Source organism: Conger conger, chromosome 3 (assembly GCF_963514075.1).
Source record: "Conger conger chromosome 3, fConCon1.1, whole genome shotgun sequence".
NCBI classification, from domain to species: domain Eukaryota; kingdom Metazoa; phylum Chordata; class Actinopteri; order Anguilliformes; family Congridae; genus Conger; species Conger conger.
This window is the reverse complement of record NC_083762.1, coordinates 11,663,420-11,690,903: the sequence shown is the minus strand read 5'-3', so window position 1 is coordinate 11,690,903 and position 27,484 is coordinate 11,663,420. Positions and strand designations below refer to the sequence as shown.

The window sequence follows — 27,484 nt, the reverse complement described above, 5'->3', positions numbered from 1 at the left end:
TCAGTGCCGGTGAATAGAGGCAGAAAAGGGAGAGAAAAGACAGGAAATACAGCTCTGGCTCCGTGTTTAAATTACCGCTCTCGCCTCTTTTATTTCAAAAGCATGTCCTCAGCTAAAAAAGAGACGTATTGCAAGCCCGGAGCACAAGAATAGTGTGAAGTACTTATTTCATATACACTCCAGAATGGAAGGACCGGCCAACTGCACAGTCAAACAGAGTGCTTCTTTAAAGGTCAGATCAAATGACAGCTATTTAAATACTGCAGCCCATCCTGCATACAGTGCAGCAACCCTGCAGCAGCAAAGCTCACTCCTTTCCCCTCTATTCTCTGAAACACTAAGTTCCAGATTTCTTTGGATATTATGTTTTCTGTCTTACTGAGCATTTACACCCAATGAGCACTTTACCAGGTATTTATTAGACTGCTGCAGCCTATCCACTTAGAGGTTTGACACGTTGTGTGTTCAGAGATGCTCTTCTGCATAGCACTGTTGTAATGTGTGGTTATTTGCGTTACTGTCACCTTCCTGTTAGCTTTGACCTTCTCCTCTGACCTCTCCCATTAACAATGCGCTTTTCCAACAGAACTGCTGCTCACTGGATATTTCTTGTCTTTCGCACCATTCTCTGAAACTCTAGGGACTTCAATGCATGAAAATCCGAGGAGAACAGCAGTGACAGAAATACTCAAACCATCCTGTCTGGCACCAACACTCGCACCAAGATCACATTTTCCCCCCATTCTGATGGTTGATGTGAATATTAACTGAAGCTCCTGACCCATATCTGCATGGTTTTATGCATTGAACTGCTGCCACACGATTGGCTGAATAGATGATTGCACGAATAAGTAGGTGCATAGTTGTTCCTAATAAAGTGCTCAGTAGGTGTATAGTGATGGTCGTTTAAGAGATAAATTCATTCATTCTTCAAAACTACATTGAAGCCAGACCATCACCTGCTATCAATGAAGTCTCACTGAAGGGCTATTCCGGGTCATTCTATGCTTGGTCCTCTCTCGAACAATAGCCTGCGTCCCATCAGTTCTCATATGAAGAACCTAACAGAGTCTCGCTGCTGTTTATTCCGGTGAGAATGATGTATGCCTCGCAGGACAATGCCTGCCTTCAACGTCTTCTTTTCACCAACTGCCGAACGCGTATTTGAAATCTTCGCTTGCTCCGCCAGCACAATAGAATGTGATTTTTGAAGATTGCAGACAGTATAATAGGCAGCTCTATTAATATCTCACGTGTACCACATCGTATTTCAAAGATGGACAGCTGCAACACAGTTCTATAATGGCAGTTAATTGCTGCTGTGCTGCCACATTCTCTACAGGGCTGGGATCAACTTCTGATAGACGTTATCAGCGAGTAATTATGGCAATAATTTCACTGTGCAGGTCTTTTTTTTTCAGAAGCTCAGTACGAAATCTGCATTTATGAAAGTATAAATACATCTTGAGCATGTAATGAGCCTATATTTATAGATACGGTATGTATGCCTGTGTATGTGATTGACTTGTGTAAGACCTATTGCCGTACTACAGCGGAAGATCTGACCCTTTGCAGAGCTGAAATAAAAATCGAGACCTAGGCAGGAGTTATTGGCTGTTTTCAGATATGAATCTAATCTTACCTCATCACAACCATTACTTCTCAGCTGAGCTTGGCGTAATCTAGGCCAAATCAATCAACACCAATCAGAATTCCATCATCCCTTTTATGTAAAGTGTTCCTCCTACATCGTTTAGCCTGCCTTGTAAATTAGTGTTTTTCCTCTGCCAATAGCAAAGCTACCACTTTCCGCACACAGCGTGTCGTCCATAACACAGCGTTTATTACACGGGCTCCTGAGCGTTCTCGCACCTAACCTGGGGACGAATCAGCGCTTCCATTAAACGGCGAGACACCTTATTTCCCAAAAAAGAACTAAAAAATCTCACCACACATTTAATTTGGGACAGAGAACAGAGCAAATTTATTACCGTTGTTAATCTTCCAGCTAAAAGAAAAAGCGATGAGCAAAAATCAAGTGCCCTGCCTCAGCCTGTGTGTTCCACATCTACATTACAGGATGTACCAATGCGACAGTACTAAAACAGCATATGTATTCAACATCTCAGCGGAAGGTAACTACTACTACTACTACTACTACTACTAATAATAATAATAATAATAATACTAATAATAATACAAATAATAATACAAATAATAATAATAATAATAATAATAATAATAATAACACTTTGTTATTGAGCTGATGCTTTTTTCCAAAGTGGCGCACAGTTGATTGCACTAAGCAGAGGCAATGCGGCAATACCCCCCAGGAGCAGTGTGGGGTTAAGGGCCTTGCTCTAGGGCCCAACTGCTGTGCGGATCTTATCGTGACTACACCATTGACCCATCAAACCTCGAAGTCCCAGTCATGTACAGTGCCTTAGCCACTGGGATACAGGCTACCCAAAAACTGTTTCTGGCCCATGTGTCCAACTGATGGATCAGTTTGACGACTCGTAAAACTTGCCTTATTGCCGAGACCAGAAGTTGAATAGCAGAAGAGGGACTCTTCTACGCTGAGTAAGACAGCTTCCTATAAAAATGCCTTGAGTCCTGGGTTACTACTGTTCTGTCATAACCCTCATATTATGTTAAGATTTTATATTATTATATGTTGGAAACACCACATTTTAGAACCTGAGGTAAGTGAAAGTTTGACACCTGTATGGGAAAGTACCACCAGAAATCTGAGATAAAAATAAAAATGATTGTATTTTTTTATTGCATTTTTTACAGCTAGAGGGTAAAGCTAACCCAACACAATACCTCTGTACGCAGATTTTGTACAGGACTTTTGAAGCATTCTCATCGCATTATGTTTATTTAATGTCTACTATTTAATTCTGTCATCCTAGGAGAAAACCTATTTCTCAATTGAGTAAAAAAGACCTGAATTCTCAGAGTGATCTTTATCAGTTAGTATGAAGCAAACATCTACTGTAGTGTTTATGTCATTTAAATTGGTTGTATTTTACAGTAGTACAGTAGGCAAGTTATATATATTCTACTGTATAACTGCAAGAAACCAGACAGAATATGAAATGACAAAAACTTAACACAAACTGATTAATTCAGACTAAATGTACATTTTGAATTTGTGGGATTAATGACTTTGTGTAGTTAATGACTGACAATGAATGTAGCGATTACTTTAGAATAAGGTGTTCACAGGAAAGCATTAACAGTATTACGCATTTACATAATTTTAATTTTGATTGCCTAATTACTTCATATGAGTCTTTATATTTTATTTTGATGCGACTCCTGATATCTTACCTAAGTTAAATGTGACCTAAGAAAGCATGATGAAAATAAATGAAGATGTCAACGGGCATACTGTAGCAAAACCTAAACACTCACGCTCCTGTCACTGCCATCACAAACAAGAGCTCAACACCCACAGCCTGAAGACATTTCCCCCTTTCGATACCTGCACACGGAGGACCGAACCTTTAAATCCTGCATTACACACGGCGCCAACACGCAACTTAGCCGGCTACATTCCGCACTCGCCCGACGAAACGCTCTGTTCACTATCTAGCGGAGAACATCAGAGAGGAGGCAGAAATGGAGCGGAACCTGCACGCAGGACTGATCTTTGTCCGCAACGCTGGCACCACCTGGCCCGCGTGTCTCATGCCAGTAGACGCGCGGTGAAAAGGTCGCTCGGACCACGTCGGAATCCCAAAAATGTCACCTGGCAACGGGCTCCCGGTGCCCGCAGTGTACTGTAAACACGCGCGGAGAACGGAGACAGACGGCCTGTTCTGCGGGCGCCGATAAGATCTGTGACAGCTTAATGTCGGGTTGTTAAGATAACAAAGCAAGACGAGAGTAATCCAGCCTCAACACTGGCAGAGCTGTCTTTGCATAATGAGTGTGCTGCTAATAATTCACATTCAAACAGGACCTGATAACTAGGCCTACACAATCCTGACTGCCTTCAGCAACACCAGCTCTGTTTGCTTTGACTCATGCTGTCACTGAAACACACCGGGGACACAGCGGTGGTGGGCGGGGGCTGAGGTAACAGGTGAGCTTTCCAAGCTGTGATATGTAGCCGATGTGTACCGTCACCAATGACTGGAAACAGGTCCCTAACCGTTAGTTTCCAGCGCAGCGAGATACCACCGGAGTTATTTCACCATGGGCTCAGTGAAAATTCACTCTCCAACACATGGTCTTCAAAGAACACGTGATCTTTCCATTGTATCAACAGGGGTATCTTTGGTCACCATATCGCATCTGCAAAATGTACCGAGCGATGCGCAGTTAAAGGTTTTCTTGTATTTACACTCGGGTCTCCATTAAGGAAAATGCAGGTAATGTCACAACATGCCCTTTTGTCTTTGGCAGAGAAGACATAGCCTGATATTGCTTAGACAGTTTTTCAGAGTATACTATTTCCCTTTGCTGTTTTTTGGGGGGGGGGCTTGTATGCAACCAATCACAGAAAGGTCAATCAAAGAAGGCAGATGAAATATTCTCACAGAAACGGGAGCAGAACCCCCACAGCTCCAGGCCCTACTCTATTGAATCATCTTATTTGTTACACGCTGCTCTGAGCAGAGGCACTGACCTTTGAAGTTGCAAGCTAAATTGCTCAGTAGAATTAAGGTAAGTCATTGACTCTGAGAAACTCAAACTCAATTCAGCCAATCAGCAAAAAAGTATATGACTACAGGCCTTCATGCATGCTGACCGAAATTAATTGTTCATGGATTTTTTTTTAGAAGCAAATATTATTCATTTGGAGTCTTTCAATTATTTCCTCTCAAATGGCAATCGCAGCAGTAATTACTCTCTGCCCAGTTGCAGTTTTATAGTCTATAACAAGAAAAATAGATTTCAGCGCAACATGGAAATAATAACTGGTTAACTGCTGTACCTCTAAGTGCAGCACTTCAGCTTTCTGTTAAGCTGCCTTTGCTTAAAGTAGATTGATTAGGTGGGCAGCCTATAGCCCAGAGGCTAAGATGCATGACTGGAGCCTGGAGCCCAGAAGGTTGATGGTTCAAGACCCAGTGTAGCCACAATAAGATCAGTGCAGCTGTTGGGCCCTTGAGCAAGGCCCTTAACCCCATATTGGTCCAGGAAGAATTGGCCCTTGCTTAGTTTAATAAACTGTAATTTGCTTAGGATAAAAGTGTAAACTACTGTAATTACCCTATTTGCTGACAAAAAAAAGTAAACGGTCAAAAGCGATGGGTCAGTACCAACATGAAATTCAATGCTGATCCCACTCTTATTGGAGTGAATAGTAAGCTGCATATAAAGAAATAGAAGACATATGCATACAAAACAGAAACATCAAACATAATTAAAGTAGGCTTGCGTGTGAAACACTCAACCGCCAATAACTGGATGGAAAGGTGCAACAGTAAATGAGCATTGCATTAAGAACAGAAAACTGGGATAGTTAATCAGCCTGAAAATAAATGCCTTAATTCCACTAGTGCTCAATCCAAGACCCATTTAGAGTGATGTAGGACACTGAATGACTTCACCCTCCAAGTCCAATAAAACAAATCTCCATAAGCTTAGGCACAGCAAAACACACAAAGCCATTATAAGACAGTAAGCAGTGTAATCAAAATGAAGTAGTCTCTTCTCCCCTACCGAAACTCACCATCTTCGCTTCGTATTTGCGAAGAATTACGGACATAACTAAATGTTCCCATTGCCTCTGGTTGAGCATAGACAATGGATTAACTTCTACATTCTTTGAAAAGACCCCTAGTAAACACCTTTCATTCTTGGATCTGATGGAACACAGGCCAGGCCCCCCCCCCAGAACCTGAGGTAATACACAGACACTCACTCGTGGGTGGTTTTACACAGCTATGTGATCTATGCGATGTCAAAGGCGAACAGCCAATTAGGACACGTCATGACGCCGATCTGTCACAAGGCAAGCTCTTAAGGAGACTGAAAACAAAAACAAAATGGTGGCTGTTCTCAGTTCTCTGAAGAAAAATAAGGTGAAGGGTGACAACAAACTATATCCAGGTTATGTGCAGCTATGAAACCTGCCAGACTACTCATCCATCTCTGCTGACACACGCGCACACACACACACACACACACACACACACACAGGAGGTAGACAACCAGCGCTACCAACACCCAGTGAGGACTACTCAGACAGTACTCTGTTCCATTTCCATTCACTAGTCAGTTGCTATGCTCCTTATTAGTTCTGCTGCAATTAGCACTAGTAGTTATTAACTGCAACAGCGGCATTGGTGGTGGAGGAGGCAGGAGACACAATAAAGCATTATCCTCCCGATGTGCTTGTTTGGAGAACACTGTTTACAGCCACAAACTCAGCTTCTCCTGGGACCGCACAGGATACAGATAAACAGTGTGACAGGTGACGGGCGCTGGCAAATTGGAGGAGATTGTGGACTGTGGAACGGGGTGGGACTGTATGCAGATGAGCTGTGCTGCCGTCTCACGCGGTACCACCCGTCCCCCGAGAGCCCTTCTTTCAGCCACGCCACGCCACGCCACAGCCGCGCCGGGAGGAGCGGACGCACGGCAGCCTGGCGCCCGTGTGGCCAAGCAGACGTTCGGCAGGGTCGTGAGTCATGACTAGCGAGCTCGACGGGAGGGCGGCTTTCAGACACGCTAGCTGCCCGACGGAAAACAGGAAGTAGCCACGCCTTCAGCTTCCCCCCCCTCCCCCAGAGATCAGGGCCGCTGTGCCCTCTGCTTTATCATTCCGCAGCACGCCGCTGTTTTTGGCGGGCGGAGAGAGCTGGCCGAGGGCGGCGGGGTTGGCAGCCGTTGCCCGGGAGACGCCTGCCAGCCGCTGGGAGCTCTCGCCGGCGTGGCCGCGGTCGGGCAGTCGGGGGGTGACGGCCATGAGATGCCAGCAGGCCGCCTGGCACGACTCCGCTCATCAGGCCGGGCACAATGAGACTGGCATTCACCAGGACTCCTGCGCCCACCCTACCCCCCTAACGCCCCACACACACCCCCCTCTACCCCCCTAACACCCCACACACACCCCCCTCTACCCCCCTAACGCCCCACACACACCCCCCTCAACCCCCCCAACGCCCCACACACACCCCCCTCTACCCCCCTAACGCCCCACACACACCCCCCTCTACCCCCCCTAACGCCCCACACACACCCCCCTCTACCCCCCTAACGCCCCACACACACCCCCCTCTACCCCCCTAACGCCCCACACACACCCCCCTCTACCCCCTAACACCCCACACACACACCCCTCTACCCCCCTAACGCCCCACACACACCCCCTAACACCCCACACACACCCCCCTCTACCCCCCCAACACCCCACAAACACCCCCCTCTACCCCCCTAACGCCCCACACACACCCCCCTCTACCCCCTAACACCCCACACACACCCCCCTCTACCCCCCTAACACCCCACACACACCCCCCTCTACGCCCCCTAACGCCCCACACACACCCCACTCTACCCCCCCAACGCCCCACACACACCCCCCCTCTACCCCCCTAACACCCCACACACACCCCCCTCTACCCCCCTAACACCCCACACACACCCCCCTCTACCCCCCTAACACCCCACACACACCCCCCTCTACCCCCCCAACGCCCCACACACACCCTTCTCTACCCCCCTAACACCCCACACACACCCCCCTCTACCCCCCTAACGCCCCACACACACCCCCCTCAACCCCCCCAACGCCCCACACACACCCCCCTCTACCCCCCTAACGCCCCACACACACCCCCCTCTACCCCCCCTAACGCCCCACACACACCCCCCTCTACCCCCCTAACGCCCCACACACACCCCCCTCTACCCCCCTAACGCCCCACACACACCCCCCTCTACCCCCTAACACCCCACACACACCCCCCTCTACCCCCCTAACGCCCCACACACACCCCCTAACACCCCACACACACCCCCCTCTACCCCCCTAACACCCCACACACACCCCCCTATACCCCCCCTAATGCCCCTCACACACCCCCCTCTACCCCCCCAACACCCCACAAACACCCCCCTCTACCCCCCTAACGCCCCACACACACCCCCCTCTACCCCCTAACACCCCACACACACCCCCCTCTACCCCCCTAACACCCCACACACACCCCCCTCTACGCCCCCTAACGCCCCACACACACCCCACTCTACCCCCCCAACGCCCCACACACACCCCCCTCTACCCCCCTAACACCCCACACACACCCCCCTCTACCCCCCTAACACCCCACACACACCCCCCTCTACCCCCCTAACACCCCACACACACCCCCCTCTACCCCCCTAACACCCCACACACACCCCCCTCTACCCCCCTAACGCCCCACACACACCCCCCTCTACCCCCCTAACACCCCACACACACCCCCCTCTACCCCCCCAACGCCCCACACACACCCTTCTCTACCCCCCTAACGCCCCACACACACCCCCCTCTACCCCCATAACGCCCCACACACACCCCCCTCTACCCCCCCAACATCCCACACACACCCCCCTCTACCCCCTAACACCCCACACACACCCCCCTCTACCCCCCCTAACGCCCCACACACACCCCCCTCTACCCCCCTAACGCCCCACACACACCCCCCTCTGCCATATGCACAGAGCTAATTAGGGTACGAGCTGAAACTGCCCCCATTTAACCAACAGCCCCACTTCATGACTTCTGCCTGAAAAAAACTTCTTGCACACTAAACCAAACATTTGCTGTTAAATAACTTCATATAATTCATGGCACTGTAGTTGTGTATTCTGTGATTAAAACAGCTAAATTAAACGGATTAGCTTAATAAATATTTTGTGATTAAAACTGGATTTTCAGTATAAATAACAGCAGAGTACAATGGTCCCTGGTTGGAGATTTCGGGCAACATTTTACAACAAGGTTAAATGAATTGGCATTATCTCATGTAACTGTGCAGTCAATCTGTACAGGTTTGTTTATGTATTTGTATGTAATTAATTGATGTTAACAACTACATCAGTTTATGCCAATTCATATTGGAAACGGCTAATGTATTTGTTAAAGGTTAACTAATTGGAAGCTTTTCCTTTGGTATCCCTTATGTTTATCCCTTATGTATAAATATTTATGTAACTAATACATTAGTTAGTAGTCAACAAATACATTAACTAATGAAACGTTCCATGCTTAATTAATGCCTGTGTACATCAATTAAATCAACTTAATTAGTGAATGCTAATTCATGTAGCCTATTGTAAAATGTGGTCAGATTTTCATCTCAAATAACACAGGTAGATTATCATTTACTTTTTTTTTACTCCTTAGTTCTGTCTCTCTGTTTCTGCCTATCTTTGCACATCAGATACACATTACATCACAGATAACTACACGGAAAAATGTACAGTGCCAAATCAACACGTACAGGGTACATATCAGGCCAGCAGGAACCATATGTACTCAGTTAGTGTTGAATAACCTTTTACTGCATACGATGTGAGATGTTACACATTTCTGGACAAATTAAACAAATTAGCCGGTGTAAATTAGTGGGACAGAGGTCTACGCTGAGAGCTACATGTAACAAGGAGGAGAAGGACTTTGTGAGACACGGGAGTATCAGGCTAATCCTTCTGGGGGACTTATAAAATCAAGATGTGGAAATTAGCCTAAAACAATGGCCAGTTAGGTGAGCAATAGTGCCCGTCGGTGAAATGATTTTTCACACACACTAAGCGTTATTTGGTAGGTGTTATTTTTACAGGTCTTTATTTAACCTCAGTGTGTGAGCGCAGGGCTGAGCCAAAGCCATTACCCCCCCCCCCCAGCTGCAGCAGACAGACATGGACCAGGGGCTGGCGTCAAACCAGGCTAGCGAACGCCACACGCTATCACGCGCAGTCAGCCTTCAGTGGCGCTGTGACAAAAACGTCCGCTTCAAACGCACGGGAAGAAGAACAATAATCATCAGAGTATTTCTCAAAAATGAAATGAAATAAAGAGATGTAAGATCCCCTTGAGGTGCGGTGAAACGGCATTAGATCTGTAGCCTGTACGGCTGCACGGTGGTATCATTAGCACAGCACGCAGCCTTAATGACTAAAGCGCAAAAAGATCAAAATGTAAAATGAAAGGTTGGATCACCTACAGTATTACAAATAAGCCCAAGCAATGTAATAATCTAATCCAAGACTAGAATGCAATACACACACCGTCCTCCAGCGTTCCCCTGTCACCCACAGAGTCCTGAATGAGGCTGTTCACCAATCCCACTGGTTCAATGGTGCTGTCCAACACTTGGTCTTGTGTCTACAAATGAGTCTCTCTCTCTCTCTCCCTCTCTCTCCGTCTCTCTCTCTCCCTCTCTCTCTCTCTCTCTCTCCCTCTCTCCCTGTCTCTCTCTCTCTCTCTCTCTCTCTCTTCTCTCTCTCCCTGTCTCTCTCTCTCTGCAGACCTCATCTTGCACATTGCTGATTTTCTCTCACTGCGAAAGCGAATTCTGCCTGATTAAACCCAACACTTGTTCTACCTAAACCAGCATGGAGTTAATCAAATCAAAATCAATATCAAAGCTCAAAAACACCCATAATTTAAAAAGCAACCATGAAGCTAATATCCTATTACACGAGTGAATTCTGCTTCTAATGTAAAGGAAAAAAAGTGAACAAATATGCACAAATAATTATGTGAGGACACAAATAAAGGCAGGTATAAATAAAGAAATAACAAGTGGGAAGGTAAATGAACTATTTGCCGTATAAATGTAGCATATATTTGACACATAAATTTAAATAGACAATATTAAAGGAGGGAAAACAATGCTCAATATCCACAACAAATTCTCAGTTTGTCAGTTTGACAGAAATAATATGACAATTGACAGTTAAAAGGCCTAATTTAGGCCTGCCCAACAATTTAATTCAACATGTGGATATTTTCACTTGAGGCACTGGCCAAAACAATAATTGGCGAACAAAGACGTAAGCTTTTTTTCTGTGACAGTGAGACAGATGCTGGAGCCAGCACATAAGCCGAGCACGCCACAACAGACAAGCCAGACGCTGCCAAACCTCAGATCAGCGACGACTGTAAACTGCAGGGCGACTGACCCCAAAACTCAAACCTTATGGCACTGGCAGCCTGAACACCACGTATCTGACAGTCCGGCACCAGAGATCTCAGTCTCCCGTTCCCCTGAAGCACTTCTATCGATGCTCTTAATGGTGTTGTGTGCGTAGGAGCCTTTTCTGTAACAGCAGAATTGATCCGGTACCTCACTATATTTCTCTGCACTGTGTTAATGCTTTGACTTGCAGTAGCCACTGAATGTCAACTAGCCTCTTAATGTAGCAGTCTCTGAATTATCTACCTAGTCGGTATCAATGTAATGCTGTCGCCTTTATGTCTTTGGTTCTAGATGTCTGGTATGATCACATAGTTATCTTGGCATGAGTAATCCTGTTTTTTTATTGAATAATAATAATAATACATACATAAAAAATTTAATCATAATAATCATAATAATAATCATCATCATCATCATCATCATCAAAATCATCATTATAAATACAGCACTGGCTGCCAGGAAAGGTAGAATCCAGAAATTTAAGTGAGACATAAAACAACTGAAACAACAACAAAAGCAGCAATGGGGTTATTGGGAATTGAAAATTGACAACATAATAAAAGTGCAGTGGGGAGACCCAGTCACTCAGCCTACTTCAGCTCTCTAACTGAAAGCTGCCCTAAAAGATCCAGATATCTCCTTATCTGATAATACATGGCTGGCAAAATTTCAGCTTCCTGGATAAAATAAAAAAATAAATACGACAAAAAAGCGCAGCAGTCGAAACCCTCCCTCCTCGTGGGCAGGCCATATCAGGCCAATTAATCTACAGCCTGAACCATAATAATCTAACAGCCCATTGGTTCTGCAGCCCGGCATGCCAGGGCGCTCCGGTAACTGAAAACGCACAAGGCTGATGATGTTAGAACCACAGAGACATCCACCACAACAGCACGCGTACCGCAGGCCCGTACAGTACACATACACAGGGGCCTAATTCAATACTTCAATCGCCCACAATTTATAACACTGACACTGAGAATCTAAGCAGAAAATAGAATAAGGGAGAAAAAAAAGAACTTCTCCCTCTGCCTGAGTCTGATGACTTCCTTATTTACAACTTAAGCCACAGATCCCATTTTGATCCAATATCCCGAGCAGATGAGGAGAAATGAAGGTGTGTCGCTCTGCCGCTGAGCTGAATTTAGATGAGCAGAAATAAAGTGAAAGGACATTTCTCAGAGGGGACAAACTAAGTATTGCATCAATCACGTTTATATGAAAAAAACAGCAGCTGAAAGAACGCGCACAGCGACGGTGAGCGGGGAATTTAACCCTTTCGGGGGGCGAGGTCACAAATATGTGCCGAGAATCTGCTCAACGCTCGAACGCCGCTGCAACGTTCACAACTGGCAACTGAAAGCGACGCAGTTCGAGAACACTGACGTTGACTTTCAAAAAAAAGAAAAATAAACCTGAAAGGGTTAAGGGAGCGGGGCGAGGGCACGTTCGTTTAGCCCCCCCTGTGCGCTGACACGGGGAGCGGCGAGCGCTCGGCGCGAGGCCTTCCGAAATGACACCGTGCTTTCAAGTGCCGTGTGAGGGAGGAGGAGCGCAGTTGGGGGAAACAAGGAGAGCAGACAGGAAGGGAGCTCGGGAGGGAGGAGAGCGAGAGCGAGAGCAGGGAAAGGAGAGCAAGGCAGGAAAGGAGAGGGAGTCTGAGAGCAGTGTGGCAGCCGTGGCAGCACGAGTGCAGGCAAAAGAGTAGCCTTAGCAGTAGCCTGATTAGCAGCAGCAGCAACAGTAGTAGCAGTAGCAGCAACAGTAGTAGTAGTAGTAGTAGTAGTAGTAGTAGTAGTAGCAGTAGCAGCAGCAGCAGCAGTAGTAGTAGTAGGAGTAATAGCAGTAGTGGTAGTAGTAGCAGTAGTAGCAGTAGTAGCAGTAGCAGTAGTAGCAGTAGCAGTAGTAGTAGTAGTAGTAGTAGTAGTAGCAGCAGCAGTAGTAGTAGTAGCAGCAGCAGCAGCAGTAGTAGTAGTAGTAATACTTTATGCATATTTCCTTTTTTTTATTCCTGGCCGTAGCTGTAGTACCAATAGCAGCAGTATCATAATTGGTGTATCACGTACAAGTATGGATACCAAAACAACGACATCCCCTGTTTGACTTGCTGCGAAGTCATTGTCATCGTTTGCCTCATGTCATTAATCACCACTTGGGGGCGACACTTATTTTTACAGAAAAAAAATTTGTTAATAGAGTGTTTTTCATTTCAAAATGAAGCACACTGCGATTAATTTATCAGTATAATAACTAAATTCGAGCATTCAATTTGCCTCCTGTAATTATTTTATAATTCCTGTAAAAAGTGGCAGCAAATCATTAAACCCAGGGAAAATGTGAGCACACAACTGTAAAATGTAATTTACACTTTCTGTATTCAAAACAAATTTGATTGGGAAAGGGAAATCGAAGCAGCAGGGAATTAAGTTGTTATTTTCTGCAAGCGCCACTAACTGGGACTAAAAATATTTACTTTACAGAATTGCCACAATAAATTATGCACAAGCAATAATTATACTTATAAATTTCTGATGAGTAAACAATTTAACCAAAACAACTGTTGAGCATCTTAATTAAATTGATAGCATTTCAAACAATGAAATCAGTTGTAATAACGTATGCACAATCACTACAACACACAATGCACTTAGCCTAAATATGCACCGATCATGTTCTGTCCAACCACACAGTAATAATCGTTTGGCTTTGTAACGTGAATTGATTTTTTTAAAATGAAGACTGGTAGGCTACTACATGACTTTTCATGATATTAAGCCATTTACAACTAGCCACAAACTTACATACTTACAAGTCCAATATATTCAGCTAATACGTCTTATAAATATAGCCTATCGCTCGGAAAGCTTATTTAAAACGCATGTAGGATTAAATACACAACATTCCATTCAAATTCTGTAGTTTTTCGAGACTGTAGCGTTGGTAAGTTGACAGTAAATGAATACGAAATGTCATATTAGATTTCTCCTGATAGCCATGTTCCATTACTCCGCAACTACAGTACACCGATAATTTATCGCTGATTAACAGGCAATAATAAGACTGACAATCCTGTAAAATAGGTGTAAAAACCTCTATCGGCGCCTAACTTCTCCCATCAATACGAGGTGGCACTAGGTGTCTCTCTCTCTGTACGCACCTAGCTAGTACTTTCTAGTACAACATACAACCACGTACAGCCGCACTGACAATAGACTAAAATCGCACGAATGAAAGAATGCAAAATTGCACTGTACACACGTCGTTTCCCGTTGCAAACATACAGCGAGTAAAGCAAACATTCCAGGATGTCATACGATCAAAGCCGGGCGCATTGATGTGGCCAGCCTAGATCGGAGACACAGCCGGCTTGCTTATGACAAAGACATTGAACATGAAAATAAATATACACTTTCACGTACCACTGTTGCTCCAATTCCCAGTCCCTAAAGAAGTCAAACTCGAAAAGGTCCATGGTTGGTCCCTCTAGCTTGATTCAGTAAGGAACCGGTGTCCGCTTAACGTATGCGTCAGCCTGCATGCAGCAAATGTGTGTGTTCTGCTAACTGTAACTAGCTGTACTGTAGCTACGTGCTCAGCCGGGCTGACACACTCAGTGAGAGATATGCCACAGCCCCCACCGCCTGCCGCGCGTCTCGACAGCACGCAGTTAGAGGAAGGCGGAGCTTGAGGCAGCCAGAAGTCGTGACATGGAGCCAGCATATCTGCCACAGAAGGATCTGGCTTATAATATTCAAATAGCAAATTAAAATAACGGTACAGCTCTGCCCCTCCCTCTCATCGCTGTCAAAATCAGCTGTGCCACAGTTTTGCGCTGTGATATGTTAAGAGCGAGATAATGGCTACTGGAGAGCGTTTAATTGCTGGTGGCACAACTGCTAACAGAGCTACTGCAGGACAAAGCATCCTCCAAATGATTTATGCTTCCCTTACTATAGTAACGCTGCGAAATGTTCCATGTTATTTGCGTTTACATAATAATCGTTAGGAAAACAAAGAAAATAAATAATTTATTCAGTTAGGTGAAAATAAATACGTGAAACAATGAATATAGATATCAATGCTATTACAGGCCTACTACTACTACTACTACTACTACTACTACTACTACTACTACTACTACTATTAATAATAATAATAATAATAATAATAATAATAATAATAATAATAATAATAATAATTAAATGCATTATTTTATTTCTTTATTTTTATTGTTGTTGTTGTTGTTGCTGTTTTAATAATCTAATAATGTTATAACTACGTTGCCCTTCACACGACCGTGCACCCACACACACACACACACACACACACACACACACACACACACACACACACACACACACACACACACTGCTATGCTCATGTTAACTAAACAAAATTCAATTAAGGCTAGAAACCAGTGTTTTCTCCCGTCCAGAACTCTACTGTGTGTGAACTTGCCCTGTAGCTTACTGTATTTAGCCCAAACAGAGAGCATCTATAACAACTATAATAGTAAAACAGACAGTCTCTGGGATAATTATCCAATTAAGTATTGACACTATTACAGCAACGGCATTCCTTTTCATATAATAATAGCTCAAGTCAGGTATAGAAATTGAACACTGGATGTGTTCTGTATTTCTACAGAAATCACGTCATGCCCCATTAGTATGTTATGGGCATATTTTACCCTATAAAATAAATAAATGAAAATACGTAGCAATTTAAATGCACAGAAGACCATAATACTTTCGGTACACTACTGTACACTGTACCCTGCATGTTGTTTGAGTGTATCTTGTGTGTCTACATGTCTTCGTGTCTTTCCTGATTTGTGGAGCCTCCATATGGTGCAAATTCCTGGGTAACATAATACACTACAATATCACTCTACTATATCACTTCAAATATGCAGCCTCAAGGTGTTTCCTAATTCATAGCATGCCCTTCAAAGCTGGTATTAATCTTACTCCCAAAATCCCACTGGGCCCAATGTAAATAATTTCTGATGGCGGGTTAAATTCCTTTCCTGACAATCACGTTTTGAGGGATGCTATCCGCATGAAGCGTTTAATGCTGTCTAGATACTCTTGGTGCTACCTCTTATGGCACAGATTAAAACAAAGTGTATGTGCAATGATGGTAATAAAGTGGTTAAGCCTGTTGGTCCCAGTGTTCAGTTGGCCTTTGTTTCGTGCGTTTTGTACTCGTCCGCACGGAAGCTGTGAGTGACGGGGCCCTCTATCTGACGTCAGGGAGCCCCAGAGTTGAGTTAGCCAGCTGTCTTTACGAGAGGTTAAGTGGCTTTCACCAGCCCGACGTGCCGGAGTGCCTGAGATCCCTTCGCTCCGCGCGGCGCACAACGCGTTTGACACTTTGTTGATGCTGCTTATCCGAGCTCCGCCTTCCTCCGTCTAATTGCTAATTCATCGGCAAATTCAGTCAATTTACTCCGGCACAGAGCGTTAGAGAGGCCTCGGATAAGGTGACAAAGGCTGCAGATGCTTAATTTGAGAGATTAAATGCCGCGGAATAACGCGTGGGAAACGGCGGTCATTAAAAGGCAGCTTTGGAAAGGGTAAACGCTGTGAGGAGCTCGCAATAAGCGGATGAAAAGAAAACAAAAGTTACCAGGTCTGTTATGGTGGCGGTGGTGGTGGTGGGGGGGGGGGGGGGTTGGCACATGGGGATCTCTGGTGTCGTGCAGCCTTTGAGGGAGTTGAGTGCCATTATTGCGGCAGAAGAGTCTCCCGTGGATTGGCAGTTGAAGTGGGGCACACCCCTGCCAGCGAGCGGCGACAGGAAGACGCGCAGAAAGACGCGTTGCAGCCGGCGCATCTCCACGGAGGGCAGAGACGGGCGGAGAGCGGGGGGACAAAGGCAAGGCCCCCCAAAATGAACGTGCAGCGTGCACCATTATGGTGAATGAAAGCGCGTCTCTCCCGCGCTCTGAGATACCCCGGCCCGTGCCAAATCATTAACAGATTGCTGAGATCACCGCGAGGCTCATCTCCCCCCTGTGCGTGGCTGTGCCTGGGGCATCTCCGAACAGGAAGAATGATCCACGCGGCAGTTTCCAGCGAGGGGAAATTAACTCTGAGGGAGGGTCGGACCTGCGTGAGCGGGTGCACCTGCCCCAATTGTCCACAGGGCAGCGCTGTGCTTGTAAGGGTCAGCTGTTATTCCCTTTCCAGTTTTTTTTTTCTCCAAGGAAATTTCAAACGCACTCAACGCCATGAAAATGTTTTAGATTTTGGTTAATTGATCAGTTCAAATTGTGTTTCTGATTGTGATTCAACATTATATTGTTGATGAAAACCAGGCTTATTCCTGGTCAGGGTCACAGGGGGTGCTGGAGCCTATCCCAGCAGACATTGGGTGAGAGGCAAGAATACACAGAAACACACTCAGCCACAATTCAAACTAATTTCCTTCTTGCTGTGAGGTCATAGCTGTACTTACTGCACTGCCATACCATGTTATAACACACATTGAAATATTTTAAAGATATTCATTCTCAAAATTAAAGGTATTTAATCTCAAGTGTTTGCTAAGGATGAATTGCAGTAAAGAGTTTGGTTAGTTGTAATTGTATGCCAGTGGAGGCCTGCTGGCAACCCTACAGTATGTGAACTGAAAGGTTAAGGCAGTGTTTCACACAATGCATGACGGGTATCTTTTCCAGTTGTGGATCAAGCCTTTAATTGCGGGCTTGGCAGTGCACAGTGCACAGAGCTCTTTCTATTTCAACTCCTGCGTCACCCTGCAGCTGCAGTCTAAAAAACACACACACACACACACGCACACACACACACAGACACAAACTCACACACAGCTGGTGCATATCTGCCAAGGCCATCTCCTGAAATCCACTCATGACACGGAAAAAAACGAGGTAACGGGTGAAACGATTCAGAACGAAACCGAGAGAGAGAAAAGGAGCTCCGCGCTGGTTGTTGTCATCTGCTTGCTGTACAGTTTGCAGGCACCCTGCACATGCTGTGGCTGAAGTTGTGCAAGGACTGTTTCCTGCCTGTCAACCGAGCTCGCTCAGACAGTGACACCGCTCTACAAAGAGCACAGGCTGACCTTGTTCGTCGTTTGTTGATTCTGGTTTTGCAAACATGATTTTTTAAAGTGTGTGAGGACACAAGTGTGGCTGGCTGAGTGTTGTCTGTTACAGCCCCTGTGAGCACACAAGTACAGCTGGTTGATATGGTCTGTAACAGCCCCCATGAGCACACAAGTAGAGCTGGTTGATGTCGTCTGTTGCAGCCCCGGTGAGCACACCAATACGACTGGTTGACGTTGTCTGTTGCAGCCCCTGTGATCACACAAGTACGGCTGGTTGAGTGTTGTCTGTTACAGCCCCCGTGAGCACACGAGTACAACTGGTTAACTGTTGTCTGTTACAGCCCCTGTGAGCACACGACTACAGCTGGTTGATTGTTGTCTGTTACAGCCCCCTGTGAGGACAAGGGAACTGCATGCTATGCATTCTTGCCCACCTGACACCACGCTTTCCCCCGGGACGCAGCAAGTAAACACGTTTCCACAAAGCAGGAGCAAATATTTATTGCGGTAATTACCGAAACAAGGAGAACCAGCTTTTCAAAGCCTGGGATCTGGGTCAAGGGTGCTATTTTTAAAGCTCCGAGATTGCTTTTACTTTTCACTTTACCTGCGGGTCACACTTAGACCTAATTCGAGGTAGAGTGCGTTCAGTAAAAACACAAACTCTACTCGAGCTATTACCCTCAAAATGTCACATCCGTGATGCAGTTCAGTGTGTATATACTTACATTGCACATGCAACCAGGCAGTGGTGTGCAGTCATAGGTGGTCCACTGCATCTTCTCAAGGACATTTTGGTAATACACAATGGCATCGCATGTGAAATGGAAACACCAAGACAAAAGACTGTGTTGATTCATCTAAGATGCCATCAGAACATATGTTAAATCTGCCCAGTAACTGACCCTCACCCACTCAGCAGCCTTCCAATGCTACTGTGCCCCTGAGCAGAATTCCCAATAATGACACCACATACTATGTCACATAATTAAAATCCAGCTACGACCAGCTTGAAATTATCTGCTTCCAGCTGTTTCAAAACATAGCTTGAGCTGGTCAAACCATGTTGAGTATGGAGCTGGTCTGAGCTAGTCAACCAGCTACCAGCTGTTTCAAAACCTAGCTTGAGCAGTTTCCAGCTACGACCAGCTTGAAATTACCTGCTTCCAGCTGTTTCAAAACATAGCTTGAGCTGGTCAAACCATGTTGAGTATGGAGCTGGTCTGAGCTGGTCAACCAGCTACCAGCTGTTTCACAACCTAGCTTGAGCAGTTTTTTTCAGGAAAGGTGAGTGACAGTGTGGCCTATTAAGCGGGTGAGTGAGTATCCGCCCTCTATGAGCAGAGGGAACCTGGCTGAACGTGGCCCAGGGTCCTCCCGCCCACCGGACCCAACGTCCTGGCAGGTTTCTGACCGCCCGCTCCTGCCACATCAGAATTGGGTCACACGGAAGAGAGGCGATGCATCACGCTTCCCCCAGCCTCTCCACCCACTGTCCAAAATCTGCGCCGCTGACCTATAAAAACGGGAAACGAGAGAAACCTCAGCAGAGATGCTTGAGGAAAAGGCATAACCTTGTTTGCTCTATGGCCGCCATAATTCTTAATGAAGTGCCACAGAGAATGCACTGAGTAGGTACTGTATATCCTGATCGGTAAAATACAAAATAACTACTAAAAACTTACAGGAGTCCGGGGAACTGACCTGATCTTTCTCTATATTGCGTGCAGGCTGATAATTATATCTACAGGGGCATGTGATCCAGTAAGGCATGTGGGCAATACTCCCTCAAAGCCTCTAGATTTTTTAAACCAAGAATGGAAAGTGACGGTCTGTTTAACGCACTAAACAAATACCATTTCACATTCATTTTATTGACATGTGAAAAAATAAATAAAAAATAAATAAAAGCTGCAATCGTAAATGTGCATAAAATCAACATCACTTATCAGAATTGCCCGTAGCAAAATTAATTTGGAGAAGCAGAAAAAAAAACGGAATGTGGAAATACTTAATCTGAAGCTGCGAGGTCACAGGATTGTCTCTGCAACCCTTTTAATCTCATCACCGCGAATAAAGAAGCCATTATGATCTGGGCCCAGCAGACTAAAGAGATGGCCTCCTAATTATCAGACTGTAATTTCAGAGTTGATTATCTTTCGGCGGCCGCGGCTGACTGAAGTACCTGAGTACCGCGCGCCGTCTCGAAATGTTCCCTCCGAGATTACGGAAAGCGGGGGTGCCCATTCCCCCAGGTCCAGCGCCATTAACGCTCGACTGAGCGCGTCTCCGAAGCTCCGCTGCCAGTAATGGACAAGCTCTGGCCTGGCGCGTCTGACATAGGGACATGCGCGGCACTGCGTTGTCAAGGTGAAGGCAATCTTCATTCACAGCCAGAGTTGATGTGATTTTATGCACACAGCCGAACCGGAGTCTGCTCATCACAGGAATGAATTTACGCCGTAATTGCATTGCTACCGGTCCCGTGCCCTGTTACAGTAGCTGTGTCGTGAATATATGTTCTTTAAATAAAATAATACCCGTGATGTTTCGTCATATCTGACGGCAAATAGTGATTTTAACAAACTAAAGGTAAAATAATTAAAAGTTCGACAATATTATTTCATAAAAAGAACATTTTTACATCATAAAAAAAATAAATTGAAGTGCGCTGTATATTGAAGCATTTGATCTTGTGTTAGGAGTCAAAAGGCGAGGTCGCACCTGGTTATAGGATGAGATTGTTGACTCCCCCTCTCAATGACAGGTGGAAAGCAGAAAAATGTAAAACACAGAAAAGAGGTTGAGATGGGGAGCTTGAGAGATACAGTAACAGAAATAGTTGACTGGTTTAGCAGGTTTATGGTACCCAAAGGGCTGTCGGAATTTTTTTGTTTGTTTTCAAAACGTATGATAATGATTATCAATCTGTGTAAAGTCCTTAGTCTCTGCTACTGTTGGTGTACTTTTATGTGTGTCACAATAACAGAAAATTAATATCACGGAAGGTTATAAGCCAGCAGAATAGGATGAAAAGCTGCACACGGGCTAAATCATTTGGATGAGCTCCAGTGAGTGCATACTTAGAACAGCTAGTTTTCTGTTTTATTTCATTCCGACTGCAAATGCAAGTAAGAATTATCTGCTTGTTTATGGATTTTCCATCAGGTATCAAGGACTAAGCCTCACAGAGAGAATGGTGTCATGCTTCTACAAGCTTTCATGTTTTGGCACAGTCAAGGGGCAACATTTGTACTAAAACGTAAAACTACTCTGCAGCTAAAAGGCTTTACCACAAATTTATTTTCAATATAAAAGTTTCACCTTTTTCTTGTTGGTCTGCTGCAGCAGCATCTGATACAATATTGTTAACTCTTATGCTGTGAAGTGTTATGTGAGATTCATTTGAAAACACTCAAAAATAAAAGCACATGTACATTCAATTTGCAAGAGCAAAACATTTGCTTCGGTAATACATGAATTTTAGTATTCACTGAATCGTGTGTGTGCGTGTGTGTGTGGAAAAATTAATAAACAACAGAATTGAAATATGAGACACGTAACAGACAATTGTTTAGATCACCCAGGTTAATTGCATTATGATAGGAAGGCGTTAGGATCCACAATAATGAAAGCTATTTAAAAGCACACGGCACTGTGCTCTTTGGTAATTGGGAATAGCTTCTGCTGCAGCTCCATATTATCTGCCGTTTGGCTACTTTACCTGCTGACTGACGGATGCAGTACGAGCTGCGCTTCTCACCGTCCTCGTAATCTGCTCGCGTCCAGGTTAGGCGGCCAAATTACACCCCCTTTCAGCGCGCTTTCTGCCTGACGCGAAGGAGTCAGCCAGTGCTACTCATCTCATTTCTCCCCAAATGCCAGCCTTCTGATTGCCTTAAAGGTCTTCATTATGAATTAGCTGTGTTTCTGCACGACGGCACTGAAGATTAGCGTGACGCGGTGAAAGTCACGCAGTCGAAGACGCAGCCGCCGCCACCTTATCTGTCTCCCCCCTGTCCGTCTGCTCGAGTCCTTCCGATTCTCCGCCCCGTCGTTCCGATGGGCCGGAGTGGCACGGGAACGCGGGCGTATATTGATTGGACAAGACATGCTGTGGAACCAATGAGGTAACCGTGGCGACTAGCAAGGAGTTCGATACAGACTAAGTTGGAGGGTTATGGAGAATTTCCTTGTGTGTTCAGAGAGCCTTTCCCAACACATTCCCAAATCCAGCTAGCAGAGGAATGGATTTGGTGTGAGAGATGTCAGCGAGAACACACTTTACTGTAGGACAGGCTGGGAATGGCTCACACAAAGTACCTGTGTCAGAGAACAGTGATAGTGAACTACTTCAAACTAACAAACTAAGCTTCATGAACCAGAAAGGTGATGGTATCATCATATATATACTTTTCTATTTTTGTTTAGAAAGGCTTTTCCTGCACTGCAGTCAGCAGGAACCTTTGAAACGTATAAAAAACACAGAAAGGCAAAATAGCTGCATACCAAAACCAAATAGCCTCTGGCTAATTTCAGTACAGAAACCTTTTTGGCAGACATAAGTTGCTGAATGGTGTGTTCAAAGCCGCAATTAAAATACAGAGAGGAAAATAAGTGCTTTGGATATATACAATGCAAATTCCACTAATTGCTGAATGTCCTTGAAGCAATTGCCATTCTAATAAATACGGAAATGTTACTGCAGACATTTCCCATTTACATTGACTGAGAGCAAAGCTGATTAAAGGTAAATACACTGCTATGCACGTATGGACTCTCAAAATCAACTCATGCACCAGATCCCAATTACACCGAAAGGCTTTGTCTAACTGCTCTGTGTTTAAGAGAGAAAAATAATCTAATTGTGTTGAGTTTGAGTGTTTTTCTTTTTGCTTTTTCTGCACTCCATTCTCGCATCGTCTGCTAGCGCCTCACAGAGACAATTCTTTAGCAGAAAAATAATGACCACATCGATGAGGGCCTTTGAAGAAGCGGAATCAAAGAATGCCTGCTGTTGGGATCCGGGGGAATTGGTAATGATACTGTTTTCTGCAGGGAGGCTACATCAGTCAGGGCCTGGGAGTTTATTTATTTCATCATATACATATTTCTTAAAAGATCCAAACATAATCTCCCAGCGATTGTAGCTTTAACATGCTTATCGGAGCTCTGTGTAAAGATGGCCTGTCTGTGTTGCTGTCTCAATCACCTGGAGGTTCCCAGACCCAACATCACTGGGTTACCAGCTACCTGAGTGATCCCACTACTGTAGCCTACCTGCTATTTGCCCAGCATAGAAATAAAAGCATCTTTCTTAGAAGCCTCCACTGCATACAGTAGGGAGATGTATATTTAGCACATAACAAACAGGGAACTGAGAGTTTCCTTCCTCTTAGATGATGTGCATTTCAAAAGAAGAGTCAGAAAACCACAAGCACAATTGATAGTGACAGCTTCACACAGTGGCTTGCACATACGGGAGGTGAATTTGTGTTTACATAGCAGTCATCTTAAATAAATCTGTTATCCTGCAGGTACAACTGCAGCTTGCAAATACAATACCATATACTGGCATTATAAATGACATATTAATGTAGTTCCATGGGCAATCCCGCAGGGACCCACCCCTGTGGAGGTTTGAGATTATGTTCCCATTACACAACCCTTTGCATACTTTCACTGAAAAGTGCTATTCTACTCACAGTTTCACAAGCTCGAACAGAATGTGTAACACATGAAATGGCAATTGTACTGCGATTGTTTGTTCCGGAATTTTCTGACGGAGCCTGTTCCAACTCTACTGGGCAGGAACAATCGGTAACTGATTTTACCTTCATCACCCTTGTGTAGGGCGTGGGAATGTATTGAAAACTCAACATTTTAAAAAGCCTTACATTATCGCTGCATCTAATCATTTCCCAGAAGCACTTAAAGGAATACCCCAGGGACAATGGAACAGCATGTATACTGTACAGGTCCTGAATCAGCTCTTCATCACTTGACCAACACTGAGTCACTACGAGACTGGAGAGCTCTCCGCTCCTTCTCCTTAGTTCCAGTACACGGTTTGATTTCCTGCCAAATCTTTAATAAATAAGAGGCTTTGCGCAGTATTTATGGATATCTCTCGAGAGTTGTGATAATAAGTGCACATGCTTAAGAAACATTCGGGCTTAAATCCAATAAATGTTTGCATATAAAACGAGAACGTGTGAAGACTGCTACATGTGGTGGGAGAGAGACATGCAAAGAAAGGTAGAAAAGGAGATTGAGCCAAAGGCGTAAACTCTAAATTTAATAGACTGTAGTCCAGTCGGTAGCAGGATTGTTGGCGTAGTGGTGTAGTCAGGGTTATAGCCCTGTTGCCAGGTCTGGTTTTCAAATTACTTGCACACGTTTGGTTTGTGGCCTGGACAATATAATGTAATTAATTAATTAATTAATTAATTAAAGGAGTGTAGCGGTAGTTGGTAAGGAATTTGCATCTCAGTCACCCACCCATCTCAGTCAGCGCCCCCTCACCCCACTCCTCCAGTGCGGCATCAGGTAACAACAGCACCCCACCTCCGTCAAGACTGCCCTTCCAGCAGCACACGTTGTCCAAATTCGACAAATCCAAAATATGATACCTTGTACTTGTATCCTGGAGTCCTGGCTGAGGTACTGTTCTTGCATCCTATGCATTTACCCTTACCCCTAGTTACCCTTGAGTGTGTCTTTAACCTGTACTGTCTTGGTAAATGGTAAATGGTTTTATGGCATTTATATAGCGCCTTTATCCAAAGCGCTGTACAATTGATGCTTCTCATTCACCCATTCATACACACACTCACACACCAACGGCAATTGGCTGCCATGCAAGGTGCCAACCAGCTCGTCAGGAGCATTTAGGGGTTAGGTGTCTTGCTTAGGGACACTTCGACAAAGCCCAGGCGGGGGAACGAACCAGCAACCCTCCGACTGCCAGACCACTGCTCTTACAGCCTGAGCCATGTTTTGAATCAATATCCTCTGGCATAACATGACTACTGTGGACAATATGTAAGAGAAATGTGAATTCCTCTGGGTGACCTCGTTACAAAATGATTAGCTAACCACTGAGCTAACACACTGGCAAATTCTACTGATTCTACTGGCAAAGAAGACATCCATTTTGAGTGCCTCTTCCACAACCCTGGTGTTTCTTTTTTTTCAATTCTCCCCTTTCAGAAATAACAAAAAGAGGCATATCATGAAGCCTAATTAGAGTAGTGTGCTTGCTCAGCAGAGTCAGGGGGGAAAAAAGCACAAACTCTGACGGGTAATAAATATTCTTTAAGAAATGGAAAGGGATAAAACTTTCTGGTTCGTGGCGCAACAAGGATGAGTTCAAGAGTGCTGTCAAAGAATGCACTTCTCACAGAGGCAGGTGAGGATGCTCATCACATATTCCCAGAGGCCTCTCCACAGCCGCTAGATCATGGCTGTACGATGCACTGTAGCAGACAGCCTGTACTTTCCGTCTCTCGCTCACAAACGTGTTTCACCTCGGCATTCTCCCCCTACTATCCTCAGACCCGCTTTCCCCCCCGTTTCCAAACTATTCTTTCCCAGACACTCATCAGCACATTCCAGTCAACACATCGGTGGCACGGATTCAGCGTCTTCAGCTTCCAGCGCCCCCTCCAGAGCACTCCTCGGGCGAGATATATCCGAGTTTCTCCTGGACATTAGCGACTGCATGACCTTTCAGCGGCCGTGAGGGACTCACGAAACTGCTGGCGGTTGTAATGAGCCATCTGGCCCGAGTTTCTGACAGCCGCCCCGCGTGAATTCCCCATCAATCTCCCCCCTTTTCACAGGGCGAAGGTACTGTAAGGCACACCGGCAGTGACATCTGCATGCTCACTCCTGACCCACACGCTCACACTTCACACACATCCGACACGTGCTTAATCCCCACCAGTAAACGCCGTCTGTAAAGCGGCAGTAATTGAATTGTTATTATTTCTTCGTAACGGCTAACAGTCTCTCTTCATAACCTGAGGCAGAAGGACAGTTTCTGGAGTTATGTTCTTGCTGCAGGCCCCCCCACATGCAGTGGCACGCTCACTTCACATTAAATCCATCTATCGATTGACAAGGAGCATTCACACAGCAATGCCATCTTCAAGTCCATGCTGAGAAGAGTCTAAATGATGACATATTTTACAAAGCAATAAGGTTAGGATTTGAATATAATGCAGTTGGAGGGGCTGCTGGGACATGCTTCAGAATTTTACATGGGTGACTCAAACAGGCTGCACCTCCTAGCTTGTGACATTCCAGAAATTAAAATGACTGTTAACCAAAACCGCTTGCTCCTAGAAATAAATAAATCAAATTTCTCAGCTTCAAACAAAAATAAAATATTCAACAAAATTAGACTTAGAAATAAACATTCAGATAAGGCCTTTTAAATATTGTTTAATCACTATATAATATTAATTTTGCAGAACAAACTGTGGAAGATCCAAGATCGGTTGCATTTTACTTTGTGAAATGTGTAGCGGTCCTTGTAGCCAGATGGACATAAGGTTTGAGCCTGGATATGTAATTTTATGAGCAAATGGCTTCAAGTGTTGTGAATTAAACACTTTTTTTTCCAGATCAAGACACATCAAACTAACAATGCATTTAGTGTATCAGAGGAAACAAGCTGAAACTAGGAACAAAGCTTCATTTCTCTCCATATAGCTCCTAGCAGTGCCACTATAGAGACCATCTCCCAAAATCTTCTTCTGGGGGGCACTGCGGTGATTTTCTGCTCTGAAAAGTTGGCAATGCCAGGCACAACATGGGATTTTTTCAGTAAATGTCTCGGTGTATAAATAAATATAATGTAAATTCTTGCGGATGAGAGTCTCTCTGGATATAGGGGCGTAGACTAAGCAAATAAATAATGCAATATTCTCGGGGGATGGATTCCACATGGCTCCATTGCTGAATAAACAAACAAGCAGCGAAGCCGGGCTGCCTTTGCTATGGCAGGGAGCTGCAGGCTTAATAAAGCTAAGTGATGCGTAAAGCAGGATGATTGTAATGACGGTGGAGACGGAGCTCAGTAAGACGACACCCTCGCTTTGATTGCAGCTGTGTTTTTCTAGCGTCCTTTATTGGCAGATGAAAAATGTCTGTTGAATGTTAACCACTCTTTGGGCCAAGCAGTGCATACAGTAACCTGGGGTGGGAAAGAGGGCCGCTGAAGCTGACTCTCCTGTGGAGCAGCG

At 45.0% G+C, this 27,484-nt stretch overlaps 1 protein-coding gene across 1 annotated transcript in view; it reads right to left on the bottom strand.

Annotated features, from left to right (window-relative positions):
- The window catches only part of aff2 (AF4/FMR2 family, member 2), a 187,853-nt gene extending 173,142 nt beyond the window's left edge, over positions 1-14,711 (bottom strand). Inside the window, exon 1 of the mRNA XM_061236945.1 lies at positions 14,579-14,711. Coding sequence (XP_061092929.1) covers positions 14,579-14,631 — 53 coding nt within the window. The 5' untranslated portion in view covers positions 14,632-14,711. The remainder of the gene's footprint in view (positions 1-14,578) is intronic.
- Positions 14,712-27,484: the final 12,773 nt, after the last annotated feature.